Source organism: Fundulus heteroclitus, chromosome 6 (genome assembly GCF_011125445.2).
Source record: "Fundulus heteroclitus isolate FHET01 chromosome 6, MU-UCD_Fhet_4.1, whole genome shotgun sequence".
Lineage (NCBI taxonomy): Eukaryota > Metazoa > Chordata > Actinopteri > Cyprinodontiformes > Fundulidae > Fundulus > Fundulus heteroclitus.
The window spans coordinates 7,051,740-7,070,610 of NC_046366.1; the positions used below are offsets into that span (position 1 = coordinate 7,051,740).

At 43.0% G+C, this 18,871-nt stretch overlaps 2 protein-coding genes across 2 annotated transcripts; one reads left to right on the forward strand and one right to left on the reverse strand.

The window, feature by feature from the left end:
* Window positions 1-4,424: 4,424 nt before the first annotated feature.
* On the forward strand, window positions 4,425-13,032 carry tada1 (transcriptional adaptor 1). The gene is made up of 8 exons (XM_036137952.1): window positions 4,425-4,563; window positions 5,115-5,206; window positions 5,295-5,360; window positions 9,303-9,397; window positions 9,573-9,785; window positions 9,956-10,107; window positions 10,197-10,353; window positions 12,538-13,032. The coding sequence occupies exons 1-8, from the start codon at window positions 4,490-4,492 to the stop codon at window positions 12,688-12,690; spliced, it is 1,002 nt and encodes a 333-aa protein (XP_035993845.1). The 5' UTR covers window positions 4,425-4,489; the 3' UTR covers window positions 12,691-13,032.
* An 844-nt stretch (window positions 13,033-13,876) lies between these two features.
* Window positions 13,877-15,863, reverse strand: LOC105925309 (transcription factor AP-1). The gene has a single exon (XM_021315676.2). The coding sequence runs from the start codon at window positions 15,465-15,467 to the stop codon at window positions 14,487-14,489; it is 981 nt and encodes a 326-aa protein (XP_021171351.2). The 5' UTR covers window positions 15,468-15,863; the 3' UTR covers window positions 13,877-14,486.
* Between the last annotated feature and the right edge of the window lie 3,008 nt (window positions 15,864-18,871).

The window sequence follows — 18,871 nt, forward strand, 5'->3', positions numbered from 1 at the left end:
TTGGATTCATATTATTTCTTTATTTTGCCAGGATACGTTGTGGCTCAAATTAGAATATGCTCATTAACAGACGTTCAGCGTTGAACTACAGCCATTAATGACCTAAGAAGTCAGATGGTTCTCATTGTTAATGTGGTCAGATCTGTATGCTTGTTTATTCTAGCCTCAAAACTTGAAACCCTCCACACCATCTAAGGGATCCCCTCTGTCAAGACATTTCACCTCAAAACACTGTGGAGTCAGCTCTACCCACTGAAGTGCGAAACCCACAGACAGTCCACAGTGAGACTGTTAACTGTATGTGTTCTGGCTTTATGATCCCGCTCATTGTGATGAATGGCGTGAGTCATGGCGCTCTGTTTAAGACTTCATGACCGCCTGGGGAGACAGAGCCAAAGAAGCCATCACCCTGACTACTCCACTGTTTTTGTACCATGGCTAAAACAGAGAAAAACAAACGGGCCTCCCAACCAGACCTAAGCTGCCTGAGAGGGCTATGAACCCGAGGGGCCACAGAGGGCCACAGGAGGAACCACAGAAATACTTTATATCCAGTATAGAGGAGCAATGAGATTTCAAATACAGCCCCTGACCGCGCTAGAAGAAAAATAGCGTTTCATTTCTTCTTAGAGAAGTATATTTTTGCTGCTGCATTCCACGTTAGCAGTAGATGTGACTGACAATCGCACAGGGCAGGAATTCGGAGTGGTTAGAGTGGGACGTTGTTCAAATATTCCAGCAGACAGCTACTTTAATTCTATTACAATTACTGACAGATGCTTGGATTTTATGTAATAAGAAAGTTATGAAATAAGAAATAATGGTACTCAGGGGACCAAAAGGGCATATTTCCTGTTTAATTAACTTTAGCAGAAGCAAAATTCTGGAAGGGGAGAAATCTGGAAATTTCTCGCAGTGAATGTCCTTGGACTTCTACAGATTAGAAGTGTTAGAAGTGCAGACATCGTAGGCTCTGTGAATACAGAACTGTCTGTTCTTTGGAGGAAAATGCCTCTAAATGTTAGTAATGTGTGGTGAGACTTTTATTTGTGAAGCCAAAACTTATTTTCGTCTAATTAACATCAGAGCTTGGTGACAAAATCTTTAAGTCATTTTGTCATCATCTCTTAGAATTTGCTGTGCTTAGAAAGCAACCTATCAACCTGCCCATGGTTGTCCACATGTGATTTTTGCATCTGGACAAAGCTTGTGTGTGTGTGTGTGGGGGGGGGGGGGGGGGGGGGGGGGGGGGAGCATCCTGCAGAGCATCCTGGGATGCTTTAGAGCAGGGGTTCCCAAAGTGGGGGTCGGGACCCCCAGGGGAGTGGTGAGACGCCATGTGGGGGTCATGTGATGAGGTGTCAGAGAATAGTTTTAATATAGCCGATGTATGCCTTTCATTGTGGAAAATTATATGTTTTTTCTTGAGTATTTACATCATTTCGACATCAGAGGACATCCAACTTTTTTCTCAGAAATATATGAAATTAATCTTAAAATGTTTGAGTTTTTTTGTGGAAATTTACTCCCCCATGACCAATGACCTATTTCTTTGTGTAAATTGTGTGAATTATGAGAATAAACTCATATTAGATGTACAAGAACAGACATTACAAAAATAAAATTGTAATATTCCGAGAACAAAGTCATACTATTATGAGAATGAAGTCACACATTTCCACAACCGTTTCCAAGTCCTGGTACTAATAATAATTTTATGATGATGTGCTAAAAAAAATTCTTACTTGTAAAACCGATTTGAAAACATAACTTTACAAGATGTTCAACATCTTAAGACTGTGCTTTTTAAGAGTTCTCATAAAATGATGTACCAAAGGGAGTTGCCGGTCTCTGGCACTGTTATCTTGGGGGTCGCAGACTGAAAAGGTAGGGAACCCCTGCTTTAGAAGGTAATCCCCCTCCTTGTTTAAGTCAAACAAGAGGTCCATCTCCACCTGGTACAGAAACAAACTTGTTCCCACAATGGGTTAGACTCTGCTAGGCCTGCACTTTGCCTCTCATCCCGGGGCTCAAAGTAGAGCTGCTGTAGTTGAGATGGTTCAGATATCTGATCAGGATACCTTTAACCACTTGGCAGCATTCCAGCCACATCCCACTGGGAGGAGACCCCCAGGGCACAAGGACTGTGGGCTTTGGCTCTTCTGGTCTGGGTGAGCCTTGGGATCTCCCAGAAGGAGCTGGAGATCACTGCTACAGAGAAGAGTGCCTTTCATTCATCAGCCTGTCACCCAACTCTCCCAACTTTTTTGATTCATGGTATGGGAATTTGAGCGTCTGCTGAGAATGTCGCCTGGACACCGTGCCTAATGTAAGGAAATCCCGCCATCTAGTGGTAGAGGATTCTTACTACAAAAGGAAATGCGGCCATCGCGTATTGTTAGAATTTCAAATCATATTTGAAAAATCATTTATTGCCATTTAAATAAGTGCATCCCTATATCTGCTTTTTTCAGGGATGTGTGTTTTTAGCTCTTGTCATTATGTATATTTATGCAGAAATAAGAAAAATGCCGTTCTACAAGAGAACAACAGGCTAACGCTGTCACTTTATGGTTGTTAAACACTTATCATAATCATCTATCAGTAGAGCTGGAAAAAGCTAACTTAGGATTTATGTTTGTGGATCAGAAAAGAGAAAACTGAATATCATTAATAACCTTGTTACAATAAGTTGGATCACGTTAAATATTACATGTTGGGCAGACATCTTCAGATGACTCAAATGTTTCCACATACGTCCAATGATCATTCAAGGCATTTTAAAGACTTGCTCTAGACTGATTCCACTTTATGTTGTCCTGTTTTCTTTTTAAAAATATCCTCCTTGCCTTGCAAATGTATTCACTCCACTTTAACTTTTTTCTATTTTGTCAAACTACCCAACAGCTTCAGTGCTTTCAATTTTTATTGGGATTTCGTGTAATAAAAACCTAATATAATGTACAATTGTAAGGCGGAAGGAAAATGATGCATGTTCTGTGATTTTTTATTTTTTTACCTAAACAATTTTAAGGAGTATTTAGACCCTATGAGTAAATGCTTTGTGTATCTGCTTCTGCTATAATCACAGCTGACAGACATTTTTGCCATTTCTTCTTTGCTTAGTCAGACTGCATGGAGAGCCTCTGTGACTTTCTCAGGATCTTAGTTTTAGGGCTGGGCTTTGACTGTATCATTCTGATGCATGGTTTGATCTAAACTATGTTACTGTCCCTTTGGCAGTATGCCCAGGGTTGTTATCTAGCTGGATGGTGAACTTTCCCATAGTATCAAGAATCTAAAAGGAGTTGCTCAGGATTGTCCAGGATTTAGCTCTATCTATCTTTCCCATCATCTGTACAGCTTTCTTATCCCAGGTGAGCAAAAGCATCCCCACAGAAGAATCAAATTCACCACGGGGACCAGTGTGGGACCAGTGTCAACCTAAACCTGCTTTAAACCTGGTGTGTTCCCTGGTCTCCATGATGCTGTTTGTTCTCTAATGTTCTCTAACAAAATTCTGAGGCTTTCACAGAACAGCTGGATTTATACTGAGATTAAATTACAAACTATCTTTACTAATTAGATAACCTCTCAATTTGTTGCACTGGTCTTTATTCAGGGGGATTGTAAGGGTATTGAGATATTTAATAACTAACATCAATAATCATACGGACAGCAAACAAAACATTTTCTGAAACCACAGGAAGTTGAAATAAGAAAACTATTCCCTGTAAAAATAGCTATTAAAGCAAGTTAAAACTCATTACATGAGAGAAAAGCTCATACACTATGTTTAATCATAGGTAGGGAAACAAAATAATCAGATGTTTTGGGAAAGATAAGGAAGATAAATGGCATTAGTAGGAAATGTGGATGTGCGTGAATGGTTGTTCTGTGTTGCCCTGTGATAGACTGGCGACCTGTCCAGGGGGTACCCCGACTCTCGCCCATTTACAGCTGGAGATAGGCACCAGCACCCCTCACAACCCCAGCAGGGATAAGCATGTCGGAAAATGGATGGATGGAAAATGAAAACATTCAATCAATAAAGCAGTTGTTAGCTCAACCACTGGTTAAAACACATAGTTCTATTAATATTAGGGACTTAGGGGAAAATTACTCCAACAGAACATCCAAACATAATAGAGAGGAAAAAAAACTCCACTCTAGGCCAGTTAGACCTACATTTTACCTTGATCGAATGAAAAAGAACTCTTAATAATACCAAACAATAAACCCCTGGAAATGGCAACAGGTGTTGATATGTTAAAGTATATGAGTAAAAACACTCTTGAAGCAATTCTGACACATTCTTTTGTTTTCTTCTTTCGGTTTATTTTCTGTCCACACTCCAGTCCAGTAAATAAAGGCAGTAACGGACCTTCGTTGTTGCTCTGCATATACCTACCGCCACAGAACACCGTAGAAGAAGAAAGAAGTTTACAAAAAACCTCGCGGGATCGTTTGATGACGTTGCTTTGACGCAATGGCGGGTCACGCTAGCGAGCTGGAGATTGCAAAGAAGAATTTAACGGATGCAATCGGCGATAATATCAAGCAGTAAGCGCAGCGCGTTGTGATTGCGGCTCCTCTGAGCTGATGTGCACACCATGTCTGTGTCGCAGCTGAGCCGCATAATTAGTCCGAGGCTTCTCAGCTGTGCGCATGTTAGCACCTAGCTAGCAGGTAGCTAAGCTAATGTTTTTAGCGGCTCAGTCAGCGTCTCATGGACATTTTATGAGCATTTTCTGCTGTCCCGAGTGCTGCGACGCCCAATAACCGTCTATTCTTACAGTTTGATATATATATATATATATATATATATATATATATATATATATATATATATATATATATATATATATAGATAGATAGATAGATAGATAGATAGATAAACGTTATCTTTTAAAGGTGTCTTAAAGCGTTTCTGGTCATTCATCTTGTGAGAGCCGTTTACTGCCGTGTGGAAGCAAATGTGTATTTAAAGAAATGCAGCGGGGTCTCTTAACTTCCGCGCAAACAAAGACTTAAGCAACCTAGAGGATGCAGTGAAGTCGAGTGTAGCTGTTTAAAAGTGACTTAATGTCGCTCTCTCTGTCTTTTATTTGCAGTTATTGGGCAAACCTGAAGCTGTGGTTCAAACAGAAGATCAGCAAAGAAGAGTTTGACGTCGAGGCTCGCCGTCTGTTGCCTCAGGAAAACGGTTGGTGTGGCAGAGAAGCTGCTGTCCTCGCTGTTGTTAGTGGAAAAGACTGCGACTGATCACATGTCTCCCTTTTTTTCTGTCCTAGTCCACTTTCACAACGACTTCCTGCTGGCCATCCTCACACGATGCCAGATCATCGTTTCCGCACCAGGTGGGTTTGGTGGGTCACCAAGACGAACCGCGGTCCCGGACTAGCAGATTTTATGGCTTCATAGTTTAGGTCATCAAGGGTCATGAGGTCTTCTGCTGAAAACCTAGTCCAGCGCAACACCTTACCATGAAGCTCATTTTATTTAATACGTTAACGCCAAGTTTTGTTTGCACCTCCATTCTTCTATTAACTTTGATCTTATAGGATCTTTTTTAAACGTATGCAGACTCCAGATAGGAATCCTTTTGTGCCCACATTGTGTGGCCAGATTTTAAAAATAATTACCAAATCTGGATATTTTAGTTTGCAAGGCAGGTAAAATTGTTGTTTCAGAAAGGAATACCATTTTCACATGGTTTTATTGGCTGTAGGAGATGTCCGTCTTATTTCCTAACAGGCACAAGCTTTAGGTCTTTTGGGACCGGGGTATGAATCATTTCGGGCTTAACTTTATATACACTAAATGAAAGGCAAATATCAAAGTGCCTAAAGAGAGAGAAATAGTTTGATTTATAGCTGGTATTAATTAAATTTTAGTGACCTGGCTTAAAATCATATAAATGTGATTGTTATCGGCACAGGATTGGGAGCTTAGTTGGTATCATCAGTGTAAAACTGGGGTTTATTGAACCAGAAAGGAAATTGGATAACTGGTTTTCTATAGAGTGAGTGGCAAAATAAATGTACCATCCTGTGTGACCATACTCTTCTCACAGAGACAACAGTAACGTTGTCATTCAGGAAGTAGTCGCCACACTTTGTTCCAGCACGTATTTTTTTAGCAGGTCCAGTACAAAGAGTGACCCTGTTCTACAAAGTACTAAAAGGGTTTGCAGGCTGACCCAACGTACCTGTCTCCTGTTTAAAAACTGATCTGTTTTTATCTACAAAGTTAGTCATTGAAGAAAAGGCCAGTATACATAAGGACGAACCTCAAATTGTGCTTTTTAACTCGCTTATTTTTTTCCTCGCCATTCTCACTCCTTCCAATTGAGCTGAAGGGAGAAAACCCAGTCAGGCTGCAGGCTGCAGGACATACACTGGGCACGTGACGTAAGCGGCACAGCTTACAGCCGTGTTCTTAAAGGCTGCAAAGTACGCTCCACAGCTGCGTGTTTCTGCGTAGAGAAGAATGTTTGTCACATGGAAAAAGCACCATGACCTTCTTTCTGCTAGTTGACGATGTGTTGTGAGAGGAAGGCAGAGTGCTCAGGAGCAATGGGTGCATCCCATCAATCAGCAGCGTCTGCCACCATGTTGTCGAACCGAGACTCGTCTTTTATTTTGGCATACTTTCGGAAGTGAACTCTGACACATATACGCGTCTGTAATTAGAACTTTAATCTAATTTAGCCGTTGCATAAATATGCGTGTTTTACGCACGTGTTATGCTTGTAGTGTAAATTAATTGACTGATTAAAATGAAAGGCTAACCTAAGCGTAGGACGTTTTGCTGCGCTCACACCCTGGTGTGTTTCCTCCTTGATACTCTGGACAGGAAAAGAACGACACTTTCCGACATGTCTTGAATGAAGTGGTTTTATGAAGTCCACTCATGGTAGCCTCAGCTCTGCTTGTACTTTAAATGTAACACGTCTCTGATATTGTTGAGTTTAAGAAATGACACCCTTCGAAGATGTTGATCTGTTTGTTGTAGGGGTGGGGGATATATACTTTAAATTTTATCACAATATATTGTGATAACAATAAAAGTGATGGAATAAGACTATTACCATATTCTTGTAGTCTTTTTAGGTAACTTTGTGGCTGTGACTTCATTAGAGCCCCATAAATAAAAATACTGTCCTTAAACACATTTAGTAATGTGATGTATATTAAAACAAAATTCAAAGTATGTTTCATAAGGACACATGCTACATAAAGAAATGGGATTTTTATCATTAACCTGCACACACTAATGACATTTGATTATGTTTTTGAATTTGCTGACATTTATTGATGCTCTGATGAAAGCTACAGTGGCAAACAGTGGCTAAAATGACAAAGCTGACAATACTGGCAGTTTTGTGTGTGTCAGACATTATTAATTGGAATTTATTGTTGTCAAGAAAAAACCCAAATTCTTTTCATGATATGTGATTTTTGACAATAACGATAAAATGTTCGTTGTATGCTTTCCTTCTTGCATTTGCCACTTCAGGCGTGTTGTTTTCAGTTTGATATAAATAATCAGACTCTGAGATCTTGGGGTTATACGTCTCCCTTAGATTTATGGTGGGATTTAGTCATCTAAACTCCATCTTTATCCTTATATGCAGAACCTGGAACCTGTGAATAGGTTTATAATCTGTATCGTAGTGGGGTTTGTTAGATCTTGTTCGCTGAGGTTAGTCCAGGGAGAGAACAAGGAAATGCCCTCTATATATTAAACCTGCATTGCTCCTCCACTCAGAATGCCGTTGCACACAAAGCCGTTTTGCTACTTGACATGTTTATATACGTCTGTCTGGGGTTTCTGTTGGTCTTTGTTCCTAGTACGACCTTTTCTGTACTTTTAGTTTGTTGCAGATTATAAAAACCAAATCCAAGTGCAGTGATGACGGTTGACATTTGTCACGGCTTGTGTGACGCCACTACAAGATGCTTTCCATTGCACAATTGTGTTACTTTGTCAGTTCCATCGGTTAGAACCGGTTTTAAGAGTGCAGGGCAGTCAAACTTTTTTAAAGTAGCAGGCTGCACACTATCAAGTAGGAGGGTGCACTTATGCCGGTGCCCGAGCCCCGGAGGGGAGAATTTTGAAAAATAGACTCTCCCTGATATATTTTGGAAGCTTTCAAGACAGATGATTATTTAAACAATAGAGTCAGAGTGCATGTTTCAAATTCAATAAAAGGCAAAAAATGTGAATGATCATTTCTTCAAAAACATTTCTTTTTTATCATTATTCTTAAAACATAATTTTTTCACATAATATCATCATGTTTTAACAAGGTAAGGTAATCTCCATTTGCATAAAAGTTGTTTAATTTGAATTACTAGCACCACATAAAACAGATCAGATTAGGTGAGGTCTATTCATCTTAATATTATTATTCACAGTTCTGTTCTAAAAACGATCATAACATTTCTTCACGAACAAAGTCATATTTTTTATAATAAAAATACAGGTTTGGAATTTGAAATTGAATTTACATGTTGAATTTATTTCAGTCATATCGCTCTTTTCAAAATCTCTTATCACAGTTTAATTTCCCTTGCACTCATCACACACACATGATATCATATCATCGGCGAGGATTCTAGAGACGAACATAAAATGCATCCCCTGAAAAACTTTGATAATTTGCTGCTGTAATATTATATTTTATTATATGTAATATTATAGGTTTTTCAGAATAAAAATCTAACAGATGTGCATAATCAAAAAATATCAGAAATACAATTATAGAGCATTCAGTATTGTAAGAAAGCCCACAGTGTTTCTGGATAAATACATTATTGTATGAGTTAAGTTCTATTCCGTTTTATGCCTCTTTCCTTGTAAGTTTGAAATGTCCCATGCTCCTGAATGCACCATAGCTTTCTGACGCTCGTGAATGCATCACACTGGTCTATGAACGTGGTGCTGTGCACGATTGATCTTCCGCTTAAAAAGCTTTGCAGTTTCAAAACTCACGTCGGCTCTCACGGTTTTATTGCACTTTTCGGCATAACACCGGTCTGTGTTTTGATCGGAAAAGTAGCATCTCGGTTGGAACAAGGAACCCAATCACTCGTTGATGTTGCTCTCAGTGGAGACAGATGCTAAGCTGATTTTTGGGATGTATAATCGGGGAAAAGTAGGCGGCGGCAGGAGCTGCTATAGACGGCGATTTACCGCCGTTGACCGGCTACTTTTGACTGCCCTGAAAGTGATTCCTTTTGTTTAGTCCCTCCGGTGTGTCCTCAATGTCTCTTGTTTCCTTCTCCGTCCTCTAGATGGCACAGGTCCTTTGCAGTGGTCAGGAAGCTGCGCATCAAAGCCTGGCAAGCCAAAAGGAAAGAAGAAGTGTTCCTCCAGACAGAAATTTGACGTAAATCCTTATTCTCTTTTCTTACTGCAGGGGAAGTTAATGGGAACCGTTGAGATAAGCCAATTGTTCATATCATGAGTGTGTTTTTGATGTCTGGGTCAGGTAATGATTCACTGTACGTATTTAACAGTTGACTCACCGCCTCTCTCTGGTCTTTTGCTTTTGGTGCCCGCAGCATCGCTTCCAGCCACAGAACCCTCTGTGTGGCGCGCAGCCGTTCAGTCCGCGGGAGGCGGGGAGCGAAGAGGAGGAGCCGCGCCTGAGCTCCCACACGCTGCTGCTGCCGACGCGGGGCCAGCTGGAGGCCCGCATGATGGTCGCCGCCTTCGAGATGGGGCTGGATAACGTCACAGAGGAGGCCATCAGCACCACGATCTGTGCTGTGGAGGTGGGCTGTCATCTTCCCCGTGCCTGGTCACAAGCGTTGCATGATAATTACGTCCATCGTCAGGTTTTCCAGAGTTACAGGGGCCGTGTCTCTTAAGACGCTTACCGTAAATCAGTGAATGGAAGCAATTTCCTGCCTGCTTGTGCATCAACTCTGAGCTGTTATTTCAGCATCACTTGAAGGATGTCCTGACCGCCGTAATCACTCGGAGGAAGGCTTACCGGCTACGCGACGGACGCTTCCCTTACGCCTTTGGCACCGACGTCACGCCTCGGCCTTATCTCAAGAACAGCCTCTCTGCGTACCACGGCATCAGTGAATGGTAAGGGAACGGGCACACTTATGGTTGGAGAAGAGAGGCGTCAGACACATAAATGTTTCATCTCTGCTTTTTATTTTTCCCCTTTAAAGTCCCCCTCCAAGCGCTTCTCTTCCTGCGTGCCCGCCACCTCAGGTGTCCCCTGATGATGCCGAACAAAAAGCTGTTCACCTGCTGGCTTGCTCTTCTGACACTCTACCTGCACCGCTCCCTCCAATCAGCATGCTCGACCTCCTGGAAGCTTTAAAGGTAAGAAGTTCAGCTAATATGTCTGTGGTCAGTGTTTATTAGCACGTCAGTTGTCATAAGCTGACAATGAGGAGTTTAAATTTGCTATGCGTTGTACAACCAGCGCTAGAGGCATTACGAAGGCTGCTCTGAAATGACTAAAGCAGTCACATGAAAGCAGACTTTACAGTGATTGGGTTTGTCATGTGCCGGCTTGGTTGCACCAAAAGCCACTGCGTCTATTTTTATTGAATTGGATTATTATGTAAATCAGATGCTAAGCTTTTCAAAAGCGTTTTCAGCCAGCGTGCATTTGAATGAACCCAGATTAGCTTCACAGTACCTCTAAAACTTGCTCACATTTTGTCACATTACATCCTTACAAAGTATTGTGTTAACGTGAAGTGTAACAAAAAAGAACACTGTTTGAAGAAATAACGTTTTACTAAATGAAAATCTGAAAAGGGTGGAGTTTATTTGTATTCAGCTCTCCTCAGGCAATAATGCATAAAACCACCTTTTGCTGCAGTTTCAACTACCAAGGCAAGGCAAATTTATTTATATAGCACAATTCAGTACAGAGACAATGCAAAGTGCTTTACATGATTAAAATATAGGAATAAAAGCAAGTAGGGATAGAATGTAGAAACAAAAAAAACATTTAAAAACAGTAAAACAGTTTAACTTGAACATTCAAAGGCAATTTTAAACAAATCTGTTTTTAATCTTATTTAAAGGAACTCAGGCTTTCCACACTTTTACAGTTTTCTGGAAGTTTGTTCCAGATAAGTGGAGCATAGGAACTAAATGCTGCTTCTCCATGTTTGGTTCTGGTTCTGGTTCTGCAGAGTAGGCTGGAGCCAGAAGACCTTAGTGGTCTGGAGGGTTGATACACTGATAACAAGTCTGTGATGTATTTAGGTGCTAAGCCATTTAAGGATTTATAGACTAACAGAAGTATTTTAAAGTCTATTCTCTGAGATACAGGGAGCCAGTGTAAGGACTTTAGAACTGGGGTTATGTGCTCTACTTTCTTAGTCTTAGTGAGGACGCGGGCAGCAGCGTTCTGGATCAGCTGCAGCTGTTTGATCCACTTTTTAGGCAGAGCTGTGAAAACACCGTTGCAGTAATCAATTCTACTAAAAATAAACGCATGGATTAGTTTTTCCAGATCCTTCTGAGACATTAGTCCTTTAATCCTGGAAATGTTCTTCAGGTGATAGAAAGCCGACCTTGTAATTGTCTTTAGATGCTTTTAGAGGTTCAGGTCTGAGTCCATCACTACTCCCATGTTTCGGGCCTGATTAGTGGTTTTTAGCTGAAGCAGCTGAAGCACACAGCTTCAGTCACTTCACTTTTGATCTCTCCTCTATTGGTCCAAATATTATTACTTCTGTTACCAGCTTTATTGTCCCTTCCCAGTCTTTCACAGGCTGTAGCTGGTTTTCATCCAGGACTGACCTGTATTTAGCAGATAAATGTTCATCAGCTTAGTGGAATAATGAATAGTGACATAACACACCAGTCCGCTCCATCCATCACCTGTGCCCCCCTGGCAAACTGAGCCAGGTTTCTGGGGGAAATCCTGCAGGTGAGAAAGGAAGTTTTCTCTAATCAGTCACACCCACCCTGCACCTTGGGTTTTATTGTTGCATCATAATGTAACAGGGTCTGTTTCACTCTTTTTGAGTCTCCAGGTCTCCAGCAGACTTGTTAGTGTTGTAGACGATGTTTCCAGCCACATTAAGGGGTCATTAAGAACTATGATTGTTTTCTAAAGTCTAGCGGGGGTTTAGGGAATTATAAGTCTGGATTATGTCCAGTGCTGCATTTAACATCTCCATAGCGCCATGAAGTTGACATCAGGGCTTAGTTCCTGTCTGCTCTGTCTACACGCTAATAGACTGAGACAAAAGTTTTCCACAGTTGCTGATTGAAAAGGAAATGGTTGTTTCAGCAGTAAAACCGCCATTCTCTAAAACCTCTACAGGCTAATGTTTATCATTCTGAATAGTAAACCTGCTATATTGGAATTGTATAAGTTTTTTTTTTTTTTTTGTCACAGCTTGTGTAAGTTTAACATGATATAATCTGCAAAGTGAAATAACAGAGCCTCCAGATGTTTTCTCAGAACTATCTTTATAAAAAAATAACACTGCTTTAGTTTTCACACTTTAAATGCTTCTTGTAATATCTGTGATGTAGGTTCATCGTGGTGTGATGCCGTCCCACACAATGTATGCCCTCAACATGGAGCGCATCCTGGCTCAGCTCTGGCACCCCAGCCACGAAGAACTGGAGCAGGACCACATACACAGACAGAGGCTGGCTGGTAAGGAGGGCATGCTGGTCAGCTGAGAGGCTCTCACAGGACCGTAGGACTGATCTGATCCATAGAAATCTGAACATCCCTGGGAAAACTGTGTGTTCAGAGTGAAAGGCTCTGTAAGATGTGGATAATGCCTGTGGCTTACAGAAGATGGAGCAAGAGGAAACCATAAGGCTGGAAAACTGGAAAACAAGTCATCTGCTGCATGAGTCATTTTCCCAGACACAAAGCTATCCCTTTCCCACTCAAATTCAATGTTTACCACATAATAGAAAATTGGCTGGTTATAATACCTAGATATAGCCTGTTTAAACTCCAGGAACTAATGGCTTTGCAAATAAGAAAAAAAAGAATCCAGTTTTGGAATTTGTCCCACAGGGCAAAATTAGTGACTAATTTCGATACAGATTTCCACCACACTTTTCAGATTTTTGTGTCAAACGAAACTAATAAAAGCTATCCGTTAGTTCTATCCTCAGCTGTCAAAGGAGCACAGCTTTGTGTCGTCATATCGCCGACGTTTCCAGTAAAATGCAATGTTTGTGACTGTAGGATGACAAAATGTTGGAAGGGCTAAAAATGTTTCTGCAAAGCACTGTTTTTATAAGAAAACGCTCAAATAATCTGAACATACGAGATGTTTAGAGTACACCAGGGTCTGGAGAAGAGCTGAAGTTCAAACACCTGCATGTCTGCACAGCTGCTCGTTGTACAGACCTGAAACGTGTGTCCAGAATGGCTCCTGGTGACCCTGTTGGTGGTCCTCACTGTTTCGACAGTATTTTTATTGCCCTCTGTGTGTGTGTATATATATATGTTCATACATTTTTTGTTAGTGTTTTTTATACATATACAAGTCACACATGTTCATAAATAAATGTGTTTAAGGTAAATCTTTTTTTTTTTTTTCTTCTTACTACATACTACTGAACTGTGTAAACAAATCTGCAGTTGCTTCAGGAGTTGTAGGAGTCAACCAGCAGCAGGGGGGGGGGGGGGGGGGCGGTGATTCAGCCACGCACAGCCTTTCCCCGATGCGCGCTTCGGTCATCCTCCCATATTTGGCTCCCCGCATGCTCACTTCCGGAAGGCCGGCTGTCCAATGAGCGTCGGCGCCTCACGCGCCACAGAGTGACTCAGTGTCCCGTCTGTCCCGGCTCTGCAATAACAAAAGCCTGCCCGCCGCTATCTCCTTATAAATTAGACAAAAGATGCTCGCAGGTGTGTCCAGCTTTTATTCGTTTAGCCTTATTTACAGTTAAGTGCTCAAAAATGCTGCGTACAAATATTACAAAGGGTTATTCTCAGGGCTAATCAGTTACACACGTATTATAAAGTCGTAGGAAGGAAACAAAACAAAAAAAGTGTGAAAGTAAGGCAGCCGTCAGTAAACGCTGCGCACACCGAGAAGGAAAAGTCCTGTTGGTCTCTTCCTGTACATGCGCTCAGTGCTAAACTTTATTTCTATTGCTGTTTTGACATTTGCAAGACGAGGTGTGTTTCACCGTGTGCAGCTGGATTTCCCCCCTCCCCAAGTCACGTGATGAGGTGCACATTGTCCACGCGTGATATCTACAAGTTTTTTTTGTTTTTTGTTTGTAGATGTTAAATGTAGTGAAAGACAAAAAAAAGTGGCAGACTATGGCGCAAAAGTTGCTCTCTGCCCGTCTGCAACTTAAAGTGATGGCTTCGTTTACATTGACCAATCACAAGCCAACAACCGTTCACGTCCACACGGCCGGAGTGGAAAAGTCGGTGAAAGGTCTCAAGCAGCCCGTCTGAAGTTGCGTTTGGTCCCTTTATTGGCTCCTTCTGTCCTCGCAGCCTAGTAGGCTTGGAGCTGCTGCGTCAGGATGAGCTGACAGCCGCTGTTAACGTGGTCCATGACCTTTTGCTTGAGCAGAGCCAGCTCGTCTCGAAGGACGTTGGCGGAGGAAACCAGCTCCGTGTTCTGGGTTTTCAGGTTCTTCACCCTCTCCTCCAGCCGCGAGATCCTCTCCAGTTTTCTTTTCCGGCACTTGGACGCGGCCACCCTGTTCCTCATGCGCTTCCTCTCCGCCTTGATGCGCTCCTGGTTCTCCATGTCGATCGGGGAGAGCGGAGGCGTCTCGCCGGACATCTCGGGCACCGTCTGCGGCTCCTCTTTGAGCGCCTGCAGCCGCGGGTGCTGCGCCGCCGCCAGCTGGTGGTCCGGGTGGCCGTGGTGCGGCTGCGGGGCTCCCGGGTAACCCGCCGGCGGGTGCCTCTCCGCCACGGGCGCCGAGCCCACGGTTCGACTGAAAGCGGCCAGGTTGGTGTATTCGGGTGGCTCGGTGCGCACCGTGCAGCTGTAGGGAATCCCGCCGCCCTCGCACGGCGGGGCGCCGGGCGCCACGCCGCTGCTCCCCCCGGTCTGAGCGTCGGGGTGGGCGGCGGCGGCGGCGGCGGGTATCTGCTGGTAGTGCAGCTCCGCCAGGGCCCGGACGAAGCCTTCAGCGAAGCCCTCCTGCTCGTCGCTGACGTTCTTGGGGCAGACGAACTGGGTCGGGGTGGGGGTCGTCAGCCCGCTGCACGACTGGATGATCAGTCTCTCCAACTCCGGCGAGGCCAGCTTCAGCAGACCGACGTCGGGCGACGTCAGAATGTCCAGGGCTTTCGCCCCCAGGTGGGGCTTGAAGTTTTTCGGGTCGTTCAGGTTGAGGGTCATGGTTTGTTTCAGTGTTTTGGGGTTGAACCCGTACACGGCCGTCCCGTCATGCTGGGAGTTGGAGGCGTTTACGGCTTCGTCGTAGAAGGTCGCTTCCATTTTACTAGTTTTCCTAGACATAAACCTTTTTATTCTTACGTCTCCGACTATCTGTGTTTAAATAAAGAGTCCGATTTCGACTGTATACATATGTTGTGTGACAACCAGTCCGCTGTCCCGAGGCAGAGGCTGCCTATTGTTGGAGTTCAACTCACTTGACAACTTTGCGTCCCAGGAAAAGTTTTCCTTTGTGAAACCGTCCGGTCATCGACAAACAAAAACGCTTCTTCCGCCGCCGAGCTTCTGGGGTTTTAGCCGTCGGACCCCCCGCTTGGATTGTCCCCTCGATCTAATAACTAAAAAAGACTCCGAAATCGAGTAATACTTTCAATCACTTCCAACGTGGAGACGAACTTTATCCACCTCTAAGCTGCAGCCCCACTGAAAATAACAATGATGTCATTTCTACGCCCCGCGATTGGCCGGGGGACGGGAGAGTGGGCGGGGATCGTCTAGTGACATATGTGTTGCTCCGACAACCGGCCCTGTCCCCGCCTCTCCTCGCGATGGTTTATGGGATTAGGTAATGCAAGGCACAGCAGCAATGTACTCTGGGATTACGTATTGTTTTTGAATATTTAGTTACCCGCTCAATTTCTACTTGTCCATCCCGATCACGACACTTTTTCTTTTCTTTTTTTTTTTTTTTTGCAATGCGACACGAAAACACAGCTCACGTTGCCCGGCATCTCGTTTAAGTACCGAAGCGCAAAAGGTTTGGGAGTAGATCCGTTCTCCCCCGGCCAGGAAGGGCCAGATAAAGCGGTCCGGGAAGTGAGCGCTGTTCGTCCGTGAAAGTGTGTTTAAAGAAAGAGATTAGACACTATGAGCCTGACCCAGATCAAGAGTCCCTTTGTTCTACGGAAGACGCGTTAAAAGTCCCAGCTTTTACAGTTTGGGCACCGTGGAGTGAGCTACCCGCAGATAGAAATGTTATCCAAGGCTATGAGGGACAACACAAGAACGACAAAAGAGTGCATATGCAGGAAAAAGGCAAATGCATGCATAAAGACATGTGCACGAATTAGTTGTAAAATGCTAATAAAAAGTAATAAAGTGGATAAAACAAACTTTCCCTTTTCCGAAAAGACTTTCAAATGTTGTTTCCTGACCTGTTAAAGGAGCCAACACAGCTGAGGAGCGCAGAACCTGAACCTGGCCCCCGCCGATTAGTTCTGGTCCTGAGGAACCAAGTATAAACGGGCCCCTGCTGACCGCACGGATCCAGATGGGTTTTAATTGACGAGTGGTAATTCCACCCCCCCGCACCCCGAAAAAAAAAAAGTTCCTATTAAATCACAGCTTTGGTTATGACGCGTGTATTACAATTGCAGGAATTTGCAACTTAAAAAAAAAGAACAAGGAAGAAAAAAGAATTATGAATCCATTTTCCTGCATTTCACAAATAATGTGCTGCTTTTTGCTGATTTTTCATAAAATCTCAATAAAAAAAACTGACCATAGCTCGTGGTTGTAACCTGACAGCATGTGAGGGGCGTGAATACTTTTTAAGCCACAGTACATTCATCAATAAGTGTTTTTAGCATTTTATATTGCATCGACGTAAACTGGTTTCTTATGTCTTGTGACTGCATAGAAACAATCCCCTTTAGCCAGACTGGTTGGTTGAAATGAAGTGCCACTTTAAATGCTGTCACTCTCTTTATTATTTAATGATTTCCACAAATGTAGTTTAGAGACACAGTTCCACTGGCCCGCCTGTTTAGCCTGCCCCACTCAGCTCCTCCCCGCTCTCATTATCTTCGCCTGGTTTAGTGATTCCAGGGCCTAGAAAGAACTGGAAGAGGGAAACTCCTGGGCGCTGGTTTAGCCCCAGTCCCCATCACCTCCAATCCCACCCCCTCCAGACCTGTTACACTTGCAAGAAATGGTAAATAATGAACAAAATACATCATTATGAATTAAAGAAAATTCATGAATAATGTTTCTATAACTTTACATGCAAGTTTGTCTCAGTATTTTTAAGGAGTAATCCTCCAGGATAAATACCTTGATCACACATCTAATACTAAAATAAGGCAGAGCCTGTCTGAACTGCGTGTTGGAGAGCGCTGCTGTTGGTTCCCGGGGCAAACCGCTCCTTCTTCAGGCTGTTTTCAGTGATGGAGTTAATATTTACACCTTTATATGAGATTGTTTGCCTCAGCCATGGCAGGGCAAGGACACGTTAATGAAAAAGATTTTAACCGCAGTGAAATCATTTTTATTTCAGGCCCACTCCGCGCCTGTCTCAGCAGAGCAAGCTGTCGAACATAACACGTAAATTTTAAAGCTTTACATTAGATCTTTCGCCTCAGCCATGGCGGGAGTGAAGAGCACACGTTGATAAAAAAAAAAAACGATTTTAACCACTGTGAAATAATTTTTATCGGTTTGATTAGGCACGGACTCCCAGGCTGCGGCCAGCTGAGACCAAGATCGAGCTTCTGTAGAGCGACAAGAGTTGCCAAAGAAAACCGCTGCCTTGCCCGGGGGATTTCAGACACATAGTTAACATTTAAAGCTTTATCGAAGCTTGACCGTGCTCGAGCTCCTTTCAGCGGGGCACCTCTGTGAAAGCCGGCCGCTGCTCCTACCGCGTGCTTTATACAGAAAGACGGGCCTCCGCCAGGGAAAGGCAGACAGGTGCTGCCTTGTACCGTTAAGAGGTGGATGGATGGACAGTTCAGACACAAAATGTAACGGCTTTCAGTGTAAAATGAGAGAACGTCTTGATTAATCCACGAATCTGATACAGCTCGTCTGGGTAAAGAAAGCTGAGGCGTCCTTTTTCTTTTTCTTTTCTTTTTTAACCCTTCAGGCGTAGTTCATGGTTTTAAAATAACACAATTGTATTTCGGTTTGACCAATTCTGTAGTATAGTAGTCCTTAAATTTAATGCCGTTGCTCTTCAGGTTTTCTGGACTTCCTCAGAGAAAAACCTTCTCGTTTCTCCTCGCCAAACACTGAAAAGAGGGGTGTTCACTCAAAACTGCTCTCGAGTCAGCACGGTTTGACCCTGGTCTTCAGCAGAGCCGCAGGAACCTGGGCTGGCCCTGAAAAAACTGCTTTTGGAACCCTCTAAAGACAGGGGAGCTGTGTGGTGTACCGCTAATACGAGCTATTGTAACTGAGCCTTTTGGCCAACGAGCTTCAGTTTATTTACACAGTGTCAATTCACAATAAATTTAATTAAAAAGCTCTTATCCATACTGTAATTGATTTTTTCTCTCTAATAAATTTCAATCCACTCATAAAGTTTATCAAGGTGCATCAACAAGGTGTTAATTCCACACGGAGGAAGTTCAAATAATATTGAGTATGTTTTGCAAACAACCAAAGGCCACAACGCTTAAAAAAAGACTAGAGCCCACAGACACAACCAGAACTAGTTTGACTATTTCGAAATGTGACACAGGTCTGTT